The sequence below is a fragment of the Venustampulla echinocandica genome (genome assembly GCF_003357145.1).
Source record: "Venustampulla echinocandica strain BP 5553 chromosome Unknown scaffold_9, whole genome shotgun sequence".
Taxonomy (NCBI): Eukaryota; Fungi; Ascomycota; class Leotiomycetes; order Helotiales; family Pleuroascaceae; genus Venustampulla; species Venustampulla echinocandica.
The window spans coordinates 612,583-631,493 of NW_022474214.1; the positions used below are offsets into that span (position 1 = coordinate 612,583).

The 18,911-nt window shown below is 45.5% G+C and overlaps 5 protein-coding genes across 5 annotated transcripts; 3 read left to right on the top strand and 2 right to left on the bottom strand.

Annotated features, from left to right (window-relative positions):
- Nucleotides 1–95: 95 nt before the first annotated feature.
- Nucleotides 96–3,448, top strand: BP5553_08943 (uncharacterized protein; the record flags this gene model as incomplete). The annotated part of the gene is made up of 3 exons (XM_032017566.1): nucleotides 96–1,379; nucleotides 1,452–1,836; nucleotides 1,890–3,448. 3 exons carry the CDS (start codon nucleotides 96–98, stop codon nucleotides 3,446–3,448), a joined length of 3,228 nt encoding a protein of 1,075 aa, XP_031866209.1.
- Nucleotides 3,449–7,174: 3,726 nt separating this feature from the next.
- BP5553_08944 (uncharacterized protein) lies at nucleotides 7,175–8,046 on the top strand (the record flags this gene model as incomplete). Its single annotated transcript, XM_032017567.1, has 3 exons — nucleotides 7,175–7,181; nucleotides 7,469–7,724; nucleotides 7,905–8,046. The coding sequence occupies 3 exons, from the start codon at nucleotides 7,175–7,177 to the stop codon at nucleotides 8,044–8,046; spliced, it is 405 nt and encodes a 134-aa protein (XP_031866210.1).
- Nucleotides 8,047–9,358: 1,312 nt separating this feature from the next.
- On the bottom strand, nucleotides 9,359–9,859 carry BP5553_08945 (uncharacterized protein; the record flags this gene model as incomplete). The annotated part of the gene is made up of 1 exon (XM_032017568.1): nucleotides 9,359–9,859. One exon carries the CDS (start codon nucleotides 9,857–9,859, stop codon nucleotides 9,359–9,361), a length of 501 nt encoding a protein of 166 aa, XP_031866211.1.
- Nucleotides 9,860–10,518: 659 nt separating this feature from the next.
- On the bottom strand, nucleotides 10,519–13,092 carry BP5553_08946 (uncharacterized protein; the record flags this gene model as incomplete). The annotated part of the gene is made up of 1 exon (XM_032017569.1): nucleotides 10,519–13,092. One exon carries the CDS (start codon nucleotides 13,090–13,092, stop codon nucleotides 10,519–10,521), a length of 2,574 nt encoding a protein of 857 aa, XP_031866212.1.
- Nucleotides 13,093–14,619: 1,527 nt separating this feature from the next.
- On the top strand, nucleotides 14,620–14,949 carry BP5553_08947 (uncharacterized protein; the record flags this gene model as incomplete). The annotated part of the gene is made up of 1 exon (XM_032017570.1): nucleotides 14,620–14,949. The coding sequence occupies one exon, from the start codon at nucleotides 14,620–14,622 to the stop codon at nucleotides 14,947–14,949; it is 330 nt and encodes a 109-aa protein (XP_031866213.1).
- Between the last annotated feature and the right edge of the window lie 3,962 nt (nucleotides 14,950–18,911).

The window sequence follows — 18,911 nt, forward strand, 5'->3', positions numbered from 1 at the left end:
CGTTTCCTGAAGCTGAATAGCTAGTTAATTAGATCGAATCTAATAGCTTAGAGCTACTGAACACCCCTAGCACAGGCACCTTTTTCAGACCCCATATGACTAGAGAAAGTGTCCTAGACCTTACTCTAGTCAGCCCAAGCCTAGCCAGCAAAATCCAGGACTGGATCGTACTCCCAGATCTCGGATCGGATCACTACGGTATTAGCTTCACTATTGCCGGCAATACCCGACCGCTAGTCGATAATCTAAGTTTGGCCACCGCCTACAATACCGACCTAGCCGACTGGGGTATATTCTCAGAGAAGCTGAAGTCCGGTATAGTTAACTGTATAGCTCTCAATTCACCCGAATTGATAACTATACTTAATTATACGAACTCCTTAGCTATACTTGAGGAAGAAGAGAGTAGTATAACTATACTACTTGACGAAGCTTCCAAAGAGTTAACTAAGGCGGTTACGGAGGCGGCGGACCTAAGTATCCCAAAAAGGAAGGTAGGGGCTAGGGTTAAGCCTTGGTGGAACGATAGCCTTAAGGAACTACGCCAGAAAATGATCCGGAATCAACGAACGTTTATCCGGTATAGCTATAACTATACCGCTAAACGCGACTACCTTATAGCTAAAAACGCCTACTTTTTAGCTATAAAACAAGCTAAACGGAGCCACTGGAACGACTTTCTTGAAAAGGAGGATCCAAAGACGATTTTCAAGGCTATGGCCTATACCAGGGACCGACAGATCGAACTAATACCACCTATTCAGGCTAGTACCGATCCGGAACACCTAGAGTCCTCATTTGCCGGCAAATGCTCTAGTTTTCGCTCTACGCTCTTCCCACCGCCCCCTGAAGCTCCAAAGCCAACTTGGAATAGCTATACCCCTTCGAATAAGTGGCTTTGGCCTAACTTAACTATACCGGAGCTAGCTACGGCTTGTACGACTAAGCTTAAGGGCAAAACACCTGGACCGGATCTAATTACGCAAGTAATTATCCAACACGCCTATAACGCTATCCCGGAGGTCTTTTTTAGGCTCTTTTCGGTACTAATAGACGTCGGCTATCACCCTACCTACTGGAAACAAGCTACCGGAGCTATTCTCAAAAAGCCAGGAAAGCCTAATTACGCCTTACCTAAGGCGTATAGGGTAATATCACTACTTAATTGCTTAGGCAAGGTCAGCGAACGGATTCTAGCTCAACGACTAGGCTATTTAGCTGAAACAACTCAACTACTCCACCCTAGCCAAATAGGGGGTAGGCTTAAAAAGTCGGCTATTGACGCAGCTTTACTCTTCAATAACGAGGTCGAAATAGGCCTAAAAAGGAAGCAAAAGACGTCGGCTTTACTATTAGACGTCAAAGGAGCCTTCGATCACGTAGCTAAAAACCAGCTATTATCGATACTTAAGGACCTACGCCTACCTACTAGCTTAGCTAGTTGAGTACAGTCGTTCCTTAGTAATCGACAGTTACGCCTAGCCTTTGACGGCCAAATAGAGCAATTTGCCGCCCTTAATACCGGTATCCCCCAAGGCTCTCCGATATCACCTATCCTATTCCTTATTTATATAAGGGGCCTCTTTACCGGTATAGTTACAGCCCGTCCACTCTCCTATATCGACGATATAGCTCTAATAGTTACTACACCTAACTATACGAGTAATATTAAGATATTAGAGAAAGAGGCAGCTAGGCTATTCGATCAAGGGGCTAAAAGTGCGATTCAATTCGATCTAGCCAAGACCGAACTAATCCACTTCGGGCCGAGTAAAGCCAAGCTACGCCTACCGGATCAAACTCGAATAGAGCCTAAACAGCTAGTCCGGTGGCTCGGTATTTGGTTCGATCGAAAGCTCACCTATAAAGAGCACCTCAAATTCGAATAGCCCAAGCTAAATCGGCTTTCTTACGCCTAGCCCGACTAGCTAATACCGAACGTGGCTTATCCCCGGCAGCTATACGCCAGCTATATATAGCCTGCGTTACAAGTATAGCCGATTACGGATCGATTATTTGGTGGCGAGGCCAAGCCGGCTTCAAAAAGCGACTCCAGGAGCTCCAAAACCTAGCTTTACGCAAGATATTAGGGGTATTCAAAACAGCCCCTATCGTACCAATGGAAGTGGAGGCCAGCTTACCCCCCCCTGAAATCCGGCTTAATAGCTCAATCCGGCAATACGCTCTCCGGCTTACTAGGCTCTCTAAAAGCCACCCGGTTAATATAGAAGCTAGTAAAAATACCGAAAGAGCTAGAGCCGATTTAGCTAACGCCTCGATAGCTAGACGGTACCTAGCTAGGCCTGATTCGGATTCGGATTCAGCTTCAGATTCGGAACTTAACTATACTGAACCGACATTAGCTATACAGCTTGACCGGATTATCGGCTCAATTAGCTATATAGTTAGCGATAGCTACGAACGAACCCAGCACTTCCAATTCCCTCCCTGGGCCCGAAAAACACCTTATTCGGTCGAAATCAGTCAATTGCCCAAAGAGGAAGAAGCATTGGCCCATAATACCTTAATATCGATCCCAAATACCCGAATTACCCACGTTTACTCCGACGCTTCCTATATACCCGACGGTATAGGTGTCGGAGTCGGTATAGCTATACCTACTCGGTATAGTAGTATAGTTAATATCGGGGCCGAACAGCTTGTTTACAACGGAGAACTTGAAGGGGTTACGCAGGCTATTGAGTACGTTAGCTCAATAGCTATACCCCGGCAGAAATACCGGATCTATTCGGATAATCAGGCCGGTCTACACCGCCTAAAAACGCCTAGCGATAACCCTGGCCAAGATTGCCAAATTAGGGCTATCCAGGCTACCGAAGTAGCAATTCGAAAAGGAGCTAGTATCGAGCTAGCGTGGGTCCCAGGGCATACCGATATTGAAGGAAACGAGCTTGCTGATCGCTTAGCTAAGCAAGCTACACTTGAGGAGCCTAGCTCTAATAGTACTAGCTTCGCCTACCTAGGAATGAAAATCAAAGGAATTCGCAGGGCTGAGTGGTTAAGTTATTTAACTAACTATACAACGAATAAGCCCAATTCCAACCCAAATAGCTATACCCGCAAGTTTATCTGGAAAATAGGGGCTAGACCCCTAATTCCACCTAATACGAAAAGGGAAATAGCTAGTGCCTTTTATCAGCTCAAGCTAGGCCACGGATACCTCAAATCGTACCTATTTAGGCTAGATCGCTCCAATAGCGATCTATGCCGGTGCGGCAAGAGAGAGACCCCTGAACACCTACTCCTTAGCTGTTCGGAGTACAAAGGAGCTAGATCGGCACTCAAATCGGAACTTAGGGGGGTTAGGCTCACCCTACCCCTTTTATTACACACCAAGGTCGGAATAGCGGCGACGATTAACTTCCTAAAGGAGACTAAGATCGTAACGAGGCGGTGGCACTTAGAGAGGGCGGAGGAGGAGTATTAACTTAACTATACGGAGCTATAGTTGAGCTATTCGGTCATTTTACTATTTTTCTTTTGTCTCGCGTTGTTTTTACTAGGGCTTGGCCCTCACTATCTCCAGACTATATTGACTCACAATCTTGTATTTACAATAGCTTGTTAGGGCTCTAGCCCTAACCGTCCTACTATAGTCTTCGACTTACAAAGGACGTTAAAAGGAATAAACAAACAAACAAACAAACAGACTCACAATCTTGTATTTACAATAGCTTGTTAGACCTCTAGCTTTAACTGTCCTATTATAGTCTTCGACTTATAAAAGACGTTAAAAGGAATACTCAATCAATCAAAAGTACTTCAGTAGTTTATTTAAGTTTTATAAATCTAATTATTTTGTTATAATCTTTAGCTAATATAAAAAATGAAAAATATTAATTAATTAATTAATAAAGTTATATAAATGTTACGAACGCCAACTTTATGGCCTGAGGCTCGGGTAGTATGACTTACTACCACAGAGAACCATAGAGGCATGTGACGAGGTCACGTGATAGTAAATAGATCGGGAAGGATCAATGATCCATTCGTATAAAGAATCATGGGAATCATCGATTCACCATGATCCAGGAGCAGGAAAGTTCTATATAAGCAATGTAATTTCCTTACTAGATAGGAGCTTCGTGCTCAACTTGATTCTTAAATATCAATCATAACAGTTTACCTTGATTACACTTGAATCCTTCCGTGATTCACTCACCCTGACATCACTTACAGATCATTAAAAGAGATCACTGTATTACTTCGCTACACAAACGAAACAGAACACTTCCAATACGACTCCCCGCCGGAGGAACTATAGGAACCGTTACACTTTGAGCACCCCTTTGCCGAAGTAAGCAAATCACTATAGCTCCAGCAACCCCACCAGCCGCGAAGCTGCCTGCCGCGAAGCAACTAGCTGTCGCCAACCCGAGTGCTAGTCAGGTGAACCTCACACTATCGACTAGTAGACTCCAGGAGGACATCGAGATATCCGACTTACCCTATGAGTTCAAGGTCGAGGCTAATGAATCAATTCGTGTTGCCCTCCCCGACAAATATAATAGTAACCGAAAGGACCTCGAGACCTTCATCCTTCAAGTAGAGATCTACTTCAATTTCAACTACGAGAAGTTCGAGGCCAACTACAACTAACAAAGCCTTTAGGTAACTTCTTACCTACGAGGACCAGCCTTGGAATGGGTCCAACCATTCCTTGAGGACTTCTTCAGGAACGAATCAGAAGACGGGAAGATGGCGGTTACGAAAACTATCTTCAAATCATAGAACGGAATGAAGAAAGAAATACGACGAATATTTGGAGATATCGATACTACTCAAACAGTAGTACGAAAGATGCTTGATCTTCGCCAAACTGGGACAGCTCTTGCTTACGTAACAGAGTTCCAAAGATACAGTACCAAGACAGGATGGGATAGCCTTGCTTTGATGGAATTGTTCCGTCGAAGATTGAAGGAACACATCTATAAAGAGATAGCACGACAGAACATAGTCTACAACGACATTGTCAGTATGATTGAAGGCGTTATCTAGTTGGATAATCGCCTATAGGAATTCAAGAAGAGCCACGCTCTACGAGAAAGCTAAAAGGGAAACCACTAGTCCGGACAGGGATATTAGTAGAAGAAAACTAGAACGATTGGCGCGACTCAACATAGAGGAAGGAAATTCGTCTCGAACGAGGAACGAGACAAACGTCGGAAGAAGGGCTTATACTTTGAGTGCGGACTTCCAGGACACCAAGCTGCCTCCTACTATAAAGGAAGGCCCCAAAGGAACAAACAAGCTTGGAAAGGAAAGTCTCGACAGGTTAATACTACTAGCTACCGACAAGTGAATACAACCGGACGAAGGGATCTGACCAAAGAAGACCTTGAGTCTATAGACATCCACAGCCAGCTTGGAGTTATAGAAGCTCAGCGGGCTAATAACCCCCTACTATATTAGACGGTAGAGGACTTAGTACTACGAGTAGAAGCTACTAGTCTAGAGGATTCGACTCTATCTGACTCTCGGGAGGAGCCCGAGGAACTTAGCGAGTGGACGACACCTGACGTGAACGCGGAAATGGGGACAATGCCACAAGAAAGGGAAGAGTGGTCATTACTGGAGATCACTGAACACAGCAACATATAGGGAAAAGAAAACAGTAGCGAAGTTTTCATGCCCTCAGGAGTAACTACAAGCGACAAACTAGTAAAGTATCACATATACCTAGTCACTTATATTGACGTAGAGAAAGTCGCTTTCAAGGAAACCGGGACAGAAAAGGTCACTATCGAAGGAATTGACCTAAGGGACGAACTACTTAGCTTAGTAGATCTCCTGGAACCCGGAGACATTTGGGAAGTCCTGACAACTGGACTTCACAAAAGGATTTGGAGGAGAGTAGTATTTACGCTAGAGGGACGTTACTAGTACACCTAGCAGAAGTTCTACTAAACCACGACTAGTACGTTTAGACTCAATATACTGTATCGACTACTAGTGTAGGAAAACAACCACCGAATATGGAGCGACCAGTTCAAGAATACCGAAGTGTATGAACTAATAGGGAACTTCCCCGAGCTGAACGCAGCTGGGAATTGGGGACATATAAACGTTGAAGTAACGTTTAGGGGAAAGAAGCTCAGAGTAATGATTGACTCTGGAGCTAATAGCAACTATATTTCTCCTGTAACTGTCGCTAGACTCAACATTCCAATAACAGGAATACTACTTTACGAATTAACAGTAGTGGACGGCTCGCAAATAGATTACAACAACGGAGTAATCAGCTAGGGAACTGTCCCTTCAAGATTAACAACGAAGGACGGACATATAGCGGATGTATAGTTTCATATTGCACTAGTAGGAAAGTACCAAGCTATTTTGGGAATGCTTTAGATCTGCGAGTACAACCCTGAGATCGACTGGGTCACGGAGACTATTATATTTAGTCGATGCCATTGTGAAGGTTCACAATAACTAGAAGGCCGGAAGGAGGTTAGCGCCACTTCTTCCAATATACTAGGATGCCTAGCTGAGGATCTTCTACGGGATGCTAGTAAGAGTAGTAAGAAGATCCCCGTGTAGTATAGAGAATTCGAGAGATTGTTCGAGAACCCGGAAGACATGTGTGCTCTACCTGAACATCAACTATAGGACTACGAAATCAATCTGAAAGAAGGGCGACAGCCGCCTTCTGAGAGATTACGACGACATCGCTACGACACYACCAAGACGTTGGAGGAATATATCACAGCAGTACTAAAGAAAGGATAGATTCGACTATCCAAGTCGCTAGCAGTATCTAATATACTGATCGCTAATAAACTAGGGGATCCGAAAAAGAGACTTTGTGGCGATTTTCGTAGGCTAAACGACGCTACGATACGAGACTAATATCCGTTGCCCAATGCCCAGTATCTGCGGGACAGACTRGCCAAAGCAAAGATATTCACGAAGATCGATCAGCAGAATACTTTTAATCTGATCAGGATCAAGGAAGGACACGAATAGAAAACAGTTTTCCTCGTACTTTCAGGACTGTACGAGTACACAGTCATGCTATTTAGGTTGACTAATATACCGGCAACGTGTCAACGCTAGAACGACAATATTCTACGAGAATACTTGGATAAGTTTGTCATCTGTTACTTAGACGACATCCTGATCTATTCCGAGAATATCCAGGAACATGAGAAACATGTCCGGTTAGTGCTAGAAGCTCTTGCGAGAGTTGACTCTAGACTAAAAATAGAAAAGTGCGAATTCGGAGTCACGGAAACTGCGTTTCTAGGTTATGTGATCTGGCTAAGGGAAATGAATATTGACCTAGAGAAGATCTAGCGAATCAGGGATTGGCTTGAACCGCAGAACGTCAAAGATATCTAATCGTTCTTGGGATTCGGGAACTTCTCAAGACAATTCATCAGGGATTATTCAAGTATCTCTGCGCTATTTACGCGTCTTACAAAAAAGGATATACTGTTTATTATAGGAAGAGAAGAAAAGATAGCTATACAACAATTGAAGGACAGATTCGCTGAAGAACCTGTTATTGCAAGCTTTCACGAAGATCGGCCGAATATAGTCGAAACCGATACTTCCGATACAGCTGTAGGCGCTGCACACTTTCAGCTAGACGAGAACGGAAAACTACATCCTGTAGTTTATTATTCCGAAAAGTACTCGCTAGCTGAACAGAACTACGACATTTATGAGAAGGAACTCATAGCTATAGTCAAAGCTTTGAAGTACTGGAAGATATATCTCCAAGGTGTAAAGTTTCCAATTACTATATGTACCGACTACGCGAATCTCAGAACTTTTATGACTACTAAAGTCCTAGATAATCGACGAATAGCACAATAGACAGAGGAACTTTCTCAGTTTGATTTGAGAATCAAGTATGTCAAAGGAATTGACAACCCCAGGGCCGACACATTGAGCAAGCAGCCTGGGTACGAAAGAGACAAAGTCTACAAGAAAGTAGCAATCTTTCGAGAAGATAAAGACGGGAACCTTGTTCCTAATACGAAGGAGATCGCCGCCCTCAGCCGGACCAAGGGACTATAGGATGATGAGATCATCTAGGCCCAAAAGAAAGATTAGGAACATACAGACTACACTAATAGGAAGCTGCAGGTCCTAGACACATTCGCAAAGGAATTCATCTTCAAGTACTATGCAGCACCGGCTCATAGGCATCAAGGAATTAGCAGGACCTTTTGGCGAATCAGATAACACTATTACATTGACAAAATTAACACCGTAGTCAAGTAAGTAGTAAGAGAGTATGACACTTACATTCGCAACAAGAGTGTGCGACACGCTCCGTACGGAAAGATAGGAACTACCCCTATTCCGGAACAACTATAGAAATCGATCTAATAGGACTTTATTGTTAAACTCCCGCTTTCTAAAGATCCAATGACAGAGGTAATATACGACTCAATCCTAGTTATTATCGAACAGTTTACGAAATATATAACTGTTATTCTATATCTAGAATCTAGTATAGCCGAAGAACTTGTATTCGCCTTCTTGCGAGAAGTCGTAGCAAGACATGGGATGCCAGAAGAAATCATCTCCGATCGAGATAAGCTCTTCACATCTAAGTTTTGGACTGCTTTAACTGCTTATTTAGGAGTTAAGAGGAAACTATCGACTACTTTCCACGTACAAATAAATAGTAGAACAGAAAGAATGAATCAGACAATCGAAGTATACTTACGCTGTTATGTCAACTACAAATAGGACAATTGGGTATCGTTATTCTTACTTGCTACATTTATATACAATAGTACAATCACGGACATAACGAAAGTATCGCCATTCTTTGCTAATTACGGATATAACGTCAGTGTTTATCACGAGGTCTAGATATCAGATATCGATAACTAGTTAGTACGAGTCTAGACAAACGAAATCAAAGACTTGTATAAGGAACTAAGTAGCGAGCTTCAGTTTATTATAGAAAAAAACGCTTTGTACTATAATTCGAAGTGTAGTCAGGAGCTAACGCTACAGAAAGGGGACAGAGTTTACTTACTCAGAAAAAATATTAAAATTAAACGACTAAGCGATAAACTAGACTACAAGAAATTGGGACTATTCAAAATTAAGAAATTCAAGGGACGTTTGAATTACGAGCTTGTTCTACCAAAGTCAATGAACATCTTTCCGGTTTTCTATATTTCTCTCCTTGAACTAGTATTACTAGGCGTACTGCTAGCGCTAATAACCGAAATAGAACTAGTCAACTTAAACGCCGAGTACGAAGTCGAACAGATATTGGACTATAGATGAGTCAGGGGCATGGTCAAATATTTGATCAAATAGTTGGACTACTTATATTCGGAAAATACATGGGAACCTAGGACTTATTTCAACTGCTGCTAGATATTTGAGGAGTTCTACTACCAAAATCGAAGGTTGCCCAGATCGGGTCATCAGGACCCGGCAGGGGACCAAGGTCGAAAGAGAAGTCGCCGCTTGGGCCGCCAGTCGTAGCAGCCAGCTGCCTCGACTCCGCTTCACGACAGGTTTCCATTTCCTTTTCCTCCTTTTCTCTTTCCTCTGCTTCATCTAGCTCGTCCAAGTCGCGGAGCTTGCGCCGGACTAACTCGGCACCCCGTCTCTTGACAAGAGCCTGTTGTTTCTCGAGCTGTTGTACTCGAGCAAGGCCCTCTATAGCCGCAGTAAAGGCCGCGTCTCGCTCGAACTGGAGACGGGCCTCCTCGCGTTGAAGAGACTCCAGGTTGGAGAACGAAATCCCTTTCACGTTACATTTCACACTACGACGAACGTATTCACTACACCTTTTCGACGTCTCGTTCAAAACAATGTAGGACCGCCTGTACTTCTCGCAACTCGTGTAGGGCAGCATTTCGATACTGTCGGAATTTATTTTGTTACAGAGAATGATTCTCTCTTTATGTTTCAGGGTACGTTGGGGTAGTATAATGAAGAAGGAAGAAGGCTATACCTGACGTTCGATGTTTTCGATATGACCTTTAAGCTAAGGGACTACGCTAGGCCACATGGGGGATAGTGTTACGAACGCTAACTTTATGGCCTGAGGCTCGGGTAGTATGACTTACTACTACAAAGAACTATAGAGGCATGTGACGAGGTCACGTGATAGTAAATAGATCGGGAAGGATCAATGATCCATTCGTATAAAGAATCATGGGAATCATCGATTCACTATGATCTAGGAGCAGGAAAGTTCTATATAAGCAATGTAATTTCCTTACTAGATAGGAGCTTCGTGCTCAACTTGATTCTTAAATATCAATTATAACAGTTTACCTTGATTACACTTGAATCCTTCCGTGATTCACTCACCCTGACATCATTTACGGATCATTAAAAGAGATCACTGTATTACTTCGCTACGCAAACGAAACAGAACACCTCCAATACGACTCCCCGCCGGAGGAACTATAGGAACCGTTACAATAAACTACCTACTAAATAGTATATCTATACTTAGTAACTTTTTACTTCGGCGGTCTGCCCTAAAGTTTTCTCGCGAGTAGTTTGCTATCTAATTCGCAGATACACCTGCGCGCCCGTCAATCCAGCTGCGGCCACCGAGACGCTCACCTGCCCAGAAGCCCCGGTATTAGCACGTACAATAGCAAGCGCGAGGCCACTAAAGACCTTTCGTGTTAGTGTTGGAAACGCAACCATGTCAGTTGGGTCCCCATTGTCTGTCGACACGATCTGGCCGGGGCCGGAGATAGAGAACGTGAGAGCGTTCGTTGCCCGCGGCACGATATCCCCATTGCTATCGACGACCGCAACTGTGATATAGGATAAGTCATAGCCGTCACCGCTGATCGTAGTTCGATCAGCGGTCATGTTTAGCTTTGTAGCATCACCAACTGTTTTCCGAGTATCCACCGCCCACTGTTTCCCGTCTTTATATACGACCACACGTAGGTCGCCGGGCTGATAAACAACCGAATCCCATCGGAAGCGGTAGGTGGAGCCAGCTCTCTTCAACCTGCCCGCCGACTTCCCGTTTACGAATAGCTCAGCTTCGTCCGCCGCCGAGAAGACATGGACCGGCGTGACTTGACCTATCCGTTCAGGCCAGGTCCAATGAGGGAGAATGTGGGCCATGGGGAAGTCGGAGCGCCAGCGCGCCTGGTAGATGTAGAAGCGGTCTTTCTTGAAGCCCGCCAGGTCGATGATGCCGAAATAGGAGCTGCGGGAGGCATCATACGGAGTTGGTTCCCCCAGGTAGTCGAAACCCGTCCAGACAAACTCGCCGGCGACGTAGGGGTACCGGTCCTGCTGTGCAAACACCTTGTTAGGGGACGACGCCCATGATGCCGCGTACAGCTCGTAGGCGCTGACTTGCCTCGTCGTGGAATTTCCACCAGAGCCGTTGCCGACAGTCGCGCTGTTAGCGCTCGTGACTGGGAAGATGTAGGTGCCCCGTGTGCTGACTGCTGACGAGGATTCGCTGCTCCAGATCATCTTGTTCGGGTATGTCTGGTGGAAACCCGGGAACGACGACGACGTTGAGGTGCCGATGCCCTCGCCCTGATAGTTCAGGCTCTCAATATCGGGGACGTTCGCAAAGGAGCTGCCTGCCGAGGCGCTGTTCATTGCAGAGGTGGATGGTCGTGTCGGGTCCTCCGCGCGCATCATGCTGTACAGCGGCTGGGCGAGGGAGCCACCAGAAGCGCTTCCCTGGTCCCCAATTTCATTGCCGTAGCTCCAGACAATCACAGAGGGATGGTTCCGGTCACGCCGGATGAATGATCGAAGGTCTGGCTCATTCCAGTCGGCAAAGATCAAATGGAAGTCATTGCTAGTCTTCGCGCGGCTCCAGGTGTCGAAGATCTCATCCAGAACCACAAATCCCAGCCGATCAGCCAGGTCAAGCAGTTCCGGCGCCGGTGGGTTGTGTGATGTTCGGAGCGCATTGCTCCCCATCTCTTGCAACAGCTGGAGCTGCCGTTCCGCCGCCCGGACGTGGAAAGCTGCCCCGAGGGAGCCATGATCGTGGTGATTGTTCGTCCCCTGGACCCGCACGGCCTGGCCATTGATTAGAAGCCCTTTGTTGGCATCATATGTCACGGCACGAATCCCAAACGGGGTTTCGTAGGTATCGACGGCGGCATTGTCAACAAACACAGTCGTCACGGCCACGTACAAGTTGGGCGTCTGTATAGGGGGTGGTCCCCAGAGCCGCGGGTTGGCGACCGAAACAGAGCAGTTGACAGACGCTTTGGCGCCCGCCGCCACACTCGCCGTCGCGGGGGGAAAGGTGGCGACTACATCGGCGCCGGCTCGTCCCGTTGCGCGATCGACCTCGTACACCTCAGTTCGCACATCAACTCCCTGGCTCGAGCTTCCTCTGTTTTCCACGTCGACCGTCAAGCTCAGCGTGGCGGACTGGGCGGACACAGCTGGTGTCGTGAGGTATGTGCCGTATTGGCCAACATGCGTCGGGCTGGCGGTGACGAGCCAGATGTTTCGATAGATGCCAGCACCTGGGTACCAACGCGACGAGTTCGGGGCGTTGTCCAGTCGAATAGCAAGCAAGTTGTCATTGCCAACCTTCATGTACGGCGTCAGGTCGAGACGAAATGAGGCGTAGCCGTACGGCCATCCGCCAACCAAGTTCCCGTTAAGCCAGACCGCCGCATACGACATAGCGCCGTCGATATCCAAGAAGAAATTCTGGCCCGCGGCGTCTGAGCTCATCGAGACCTTCCGGCGGTACCATCCTACTCCGTCTATCGGCAGTCGACCGATACTCCCTCCCATACCAGGTGCGTTGAAAGGCCCCTTGATTGCCCAATCATGCGGCAGATTGAGCGTCTCCCAGGCGCTATCATCAAAAGATGGTTGCACATACTCGACATTACTACCCGGAGGCGTTCCAGAAGGACGCCGATGTTTAGCACCGCTAATAAAGTCATTGCTCGAAGGGAGCATCCAGGGCTTCAGCGTGATGTGCGATAGGCTATCGGGGTTGGACGTGAAGCGCGAAAAGCGCCATCCTACATTGAGGCTGATCCGTTCGCGAGCAGTTACAAGCGGGAGGTTTATCGACAGCAGGAGGCCCAAAGAGAGAACCCCGCAAGCGTTACCCATCGCGCGTGCGGAAAGCCAATTTTTCAACAGTGAACACCTCTCTGTAAGTATTGACAGGAACTGAGACCGCACGTAGTATGTTATATTTATGCAGTCATGCTCGCGCAGTACATCGTTCCCAAGCAAAGGCAAGATAGTATCTCCCGACTCACTTTCTTCACAGAGTACCATCGTAATGATATATTACTGCAACAGCAGCCGTGGTCCTTGATATACTCATAATTAACATACGGAGTAAACATAAATTAGCGGGAAATAATTTCAGCGCTTCCTTTACCCTGAAATGTGATGTTCTCCTTATGTTTGCATGGAACAAATTGTAGTTCATAACGATTGTGGCAGTAGTATGTTTTAACCCACCTTCGGGAACCTATGAAGGCTTATAGTAATATTAGTTGCCTGGGTATCATTATCAATGCCCGGCAATTCAATTTCGCCAATTCCCATTCCGGCAGTTTGTGCTACTAAATACGCGGTTGGTAACCTGTACTCTGTGATCATCTGCCAGTGGGGTTGTGGTACTTACCAGCAACGTTCTTGGTTCCCGGAGAAATAAGCCACCGACTCAAGATTGAGGATAGCATTTCCACCAATAGCTATTGTTGTGTTTTAATCGATCGAAATAGCGTTCTTACAGTGGTATGTTTTGCTCTTGTAGGGTTACATTGCGTCGCATGATGTGTTGTGGAATAAGGCTATATGCGAATGTACGAGAATAGTAAAAGTCTACGTTGTGAAGCCTTTCGGTCCTATTTGAAAACTTACAAGTACCCTATAAGTAGGATGGTGCTTTTAGAGTTCTAGTCCTGTAGTAATAATATAGGTACCAATTAACTTAGTAGACTTTCTGTCTTCTAAGTAAGCTTATAAAGGGGGATCCTGTAAGCCGTTCATAGTTTCATAGGCTCGTAGGAGGAATCGAAATATAATATGAAATATGCAAATAGGCTTATGTATAATATGAATTGGCGTTGCTGGCGAAGGATAAAAGCTATAGTATGTGCATAGAACACTAAGTTTACCCACATCAATAAATAATAGATGCCAAGAAATACGACTTTTGTCAACCAATTATCAGAAAGATAGCGCTTAGTATCGAGCTACCAAGTAGCTGATTCTAGATTAGTGATCTTAGATGAGATAATTATAAAAGCTTTTTAGAAGTAGCTATGTTTAGTATATTCTCTAAAGACTTCTGAAAGGTCTTGTCCGCGCCGCCTCAATATACTGACTTGGCCGCCCGACAGAGAATGGAGTTTAAAAGCGGACGAATAGATCTTGACATTGCTTATTAGGAGGTGGAATGCGATTCTATCTAGCTGCTTATCATATCTTGCTCGCACGGCTATCTGGAATACGGACATAACCATCGGCGTTGCAGATGCAAATCGAATAGGCCTAGACGACCTGTCAACGCTTGGATACATCTTCAACTTGCTTCCTGTCCATCTCCTGCAGATGGCACGTTCGGTGAGGCATTGTGGCAGACGAAAGAACATGTGCGCGACTGCTCAGAAGCACTCGACAATGCCATATGGCGTTCCCCTCCAACGTCTTGATATCCCACACAAAACAACTCATGCACTTCTTTTCCATGCAGTCTTTGACTATAAGCAAGGCCAGGCTGAAAGCGGAAGCATCGAAAGCTCTACGATGACCGATGTCTTGTTGTCACGCTCGAGAACCGCTTTTGACATCTCCCTTGAGATGAGAGATGACCCTAATCGAAACCCCTTGATCACCTTCAAACTACAAGTCCAACTAATGATCACTAGTTACATTACCATTGGTCGACTTTCTCCCGCAATCCAGCACTCCGTGGACCGTGTAGAGGAAGGCAAGCTGGTGGCGATGTAAATCGTCCCAGCAAACGAGATCATTGATGGGGTAGTACTCTCAAGTTCATATTTCCCGAATCGTTGCTGTACACAAATGAAGATCTATACGCGAAGTTCCTACATGGGGAAGGGGTTTGAGTAGCGTAGGGTCACATGAGTAGTGAAAAGAAGGTCCAACTTGGGACGAAATAGACAACCAGTCGCAGAATATATGACTCTAAGTCCGATTATAACGCATATATCACTTTCACTGTCCGGCTAACTCATTAAATTTCATCGTTTGGCGAATAAACGTTATTTTGTTTAGTAGGGAACATGTATTGTAAAATCCCTTGGCCTTGGTATCCTGGCTGTGCTGGTCCCTACCGAGAATACTGCGACGTATACTCCGTACACAGTTGCTGCGTGTAGTCCATTCTGTGAATTTTCCCCTTACATTGTTTTTTCTCGGCGACATCCGGGATGCCACGTCTTTTTACGCAGTTCGGGGATGTTTGGCCTGGGCCAAATGCTTACATTTTCGGTGATCTTCGGACAGCCAAAGCCATTTGTATTATTGTTTCAGATAACCTCTGCGTAGTCTCCCAAGTCCACGAGATACTTGTAAACAAAGAAATAATTCCCTGCCAACACCGGTAAATCTTCTGCAGCAGGAAGAGTGTATCTTTTCGTCTTATACGCCTTGAAACAGCCAGCACTTGTGAGTAGTTTTCTGGAATATTTTACTGCCTGTAGTAAAAGAGGGGTTCAATTATATACCGCTGTACCATCCGGTCTCGCCCACAAGACAATTTACTAGGGAGGCATAATTTGTGATCGATATGTGCTTCCTCGCACCGCGGCTTATGTGACTCAATGGGCGGCGTATAACTCCAGCAAGAACTTCGCCAAACCAGGGACGTTTGCTCTAAAGCACTGGCTCAAGGACGCTCCAGCTATCTATGAGAAGGACAATAAGAAGGCATTGCAGCTTTTCAGTATAGGCCCTGGGAATTGCATTGGACGCAAGTGAGTACAAAGTTCCTCAATTGTGGATGTGCCTTTCCAATTCTCCCCAGCACTAATGCTTCGTAGTTTGGCGTACACAGAGTCGCGTTTAATTCTGGCTAAGATACTTTGGAACTTTGACTTCGGGCTTCAACCGGAAACTAAGGACTGAATTTCGAAGCAAATGGTAGGTCTACTAGAGTATTCTTCACCTGCACGGTATTAACCTAGGCTATCTATCGTAGATTATGTTACTGCCGGTCGGAGTACTACTTGAGGTAAAAACCTCATTCCACGGAAAGTGTGATTGATAAGAGACACAGCTAGTAAGGGTCATTTAGTAGGTGGCAATCGTACTGTTTTGATCCTCGGCCACATTAGGTGTACATTGCTCAGACAAACAAAAACAGAGGCTGGCAATTTCTAGTGAAGTTAGTTGACGGAGAAGATCTTCATACTTAACACATAGAACGACAATATATATATTAGTGTTGCTTTCGCCTCATGTGACCATCTTGCGTCCCTCTCCATTTTGTGAATAATTGAAAGCTAACTTGACCAAGTACTCGAATATGACTGAAGTTGAGCTACGTGATAGTCCTGGAAGTTTCCAAAATACAAGTACTCATTGTTGGATTTGGACCGTTGAAGTTGGACTACAAGAGATTCTTGCAACTTTTATATTAGAATTTGTCTTGTGGACATATTTCTATGCCTTGCCAAATGATAACCAATACAGTTTTGTTATACATGAGTTTCCTGTCTGCCTCTGTGAATAAAATCAAATTGTTGCCGATACTGTTATACCCATTCATCCTAGACCAAACTTCTCAAGTCTCGAGTACACCAACCTTCGGCTTTTTCACACTCTTCCATCCCAAACCCAAGCTAAAGAAGAAGCCGGCTGCCCCAGCTCCAGCCGCGAACCATGCTAACAGCCACCTGGCTCGGAGGAAGGCTTGCTTGGACTGCTAATATTGGCTGGAAAAAGGAAGCATTAGTCTGGTCGAGATTTGGCTGTAACGATTGTAGTACATTACCATTTGCATTCCACTACCCCGTCCGATTCCTCCAATGATCTGGTAACACACCCATGTAGCTACCTTCGTGTCAGGAGTAAAGGTACTGATTAGTCCCGATCCGATGGATGCTAACACTGGACTAATGATTGCCCATGGCAGGTAGAAGCCGAGGTAGGTGACTTGAGGGCATCGGCGCCATCTTAAACAGTGGGGAAATTCACGCATACCTGCCTGCCCAGATAGAACGCCTGTCGCCATCTGCCCAAAAATTCCAGGTCACATATATACGCCACTCAACGTGGGTGTGACGCCTTGAACACCTTGAAAATAGATGGCTAGGTAGTGTGATGTGATTAGGTTGTTTGCGAAGAAGAAGAATATATATAGACAAGCGCAATAGACCACTCGATTTCTGACCAATTTAAAAGGAATCATAGCAGAGTCTCCTGCCTTATATTCCCAGCCCAAGAACAGTGTAAGACTGCTAGCAGATGCGCAGGGGAGACCGATGATCACTAGGCTATCCCAGGCATACGTTGAACCACCCCATTGAAGCGCAAGGAGGAACATAACCATTGTAGGAGTAAAGAGCAAGAACCCCCCCACATCTAGATCATGGTAGAAGCTTCGAAAGTTATTTCTCGGTGCAGGGTTGATGGCGCGGACTTTGGGTATTTGGATCAATGAAAGAGCACCGGCTGCCAGTCCGCCGACTGGAAGATTGATAAAAAGCCTAAGACGATGTGAGCAAGTTTACCTGGCCCCCTCGAGATAATTAAGGATAGGTTATATTTACACCATTTCCATGTTGTGTACTCTGTCAACAGGCCCCCGACAAGTGGGCCAAACAACATCCCAAATTGAACAACTGCACGTGTTAAAATCTAGATTCACAGCGACTCGAGTTCGACGTACTAGATATCAGACTATCTATATACACTGTATTTGTGATAGTCAGTAGAGCGGAATGTTGTCCGAGAAAAAGACTTACTAGCTCTCCTGGAAAGAGGGATGCACATAGCAATTATTGTGAGAGAGCCGTTCATAATCCCAGAACTTCCCATACCAGCAACCGCTCTCCCGACTATAAACACTTTAGAGGAAGTCGAGACCCCGCATAACAAAGAACCAAATTCGAAGAGAGTAAAGAATACTAGGTATGTATACTGAATTATGATTGAATAACAATGAAGTCAGATCGGAAAAGCAGTTGTAACTAACCTTCACATTGAATTGAGCATACAGTTTGCTAGTCATCGGCTGTAGAGCAGCGCTAAACGAAGATATTTAAACTTGAAATCTGAAGATTGTGGGTACAATTACCACGTCAACATATATGCACTTCCATACCAGTCGACGTCTTGGAGAGAATGGAACTCGCTTGTAATATTCGGAGTTGCCTTCGCAGATTGTTATGTTTCATGAGTAAGAAAAGAAGTCGAGGAGAACCTCTTACTGCAGTGATAATTGACATATCAAGCAGCATGAGAAAACAAACCAAGGTCACGGCAAAGTAAACCACAGCTAACTCGAAGCCCGCCACGTACTCGGGCTCTTCTTCTCCGGCCGTCGTCAGGGTTTCAGCATTGGGCTCTATGACCAGCGTGGCTGATTGCGAACTCTTTTCTCCATGTTCGCGTATCGAAGAGTCTTGAGTGTTGGGCCTACAGATCTACCTTCGGCGCGTTGTTTCTCCATTTCTATTCTTAGCGTGCTGGCTGAATTGATGAAAGTGTGTTGTATGTTGAGCTTCAGTCTTAGGAGTTGCTGCCACACATATACGGTTCACTAAAAAGCAGCGTTCTTAACAATTGAATGATCCGTGGGAGTCAGGAAAGGTTCGAAGGAAAGAGCTTTATTTACCTTACACGACCGGGCAGGGCACTTCAGTATTATGATCGGGCGTGGCCCACCGGGGCGGGAGTATGCATTTTTGACACTGCTCCGGTCCCGTATCGGAACGGAGAACCCG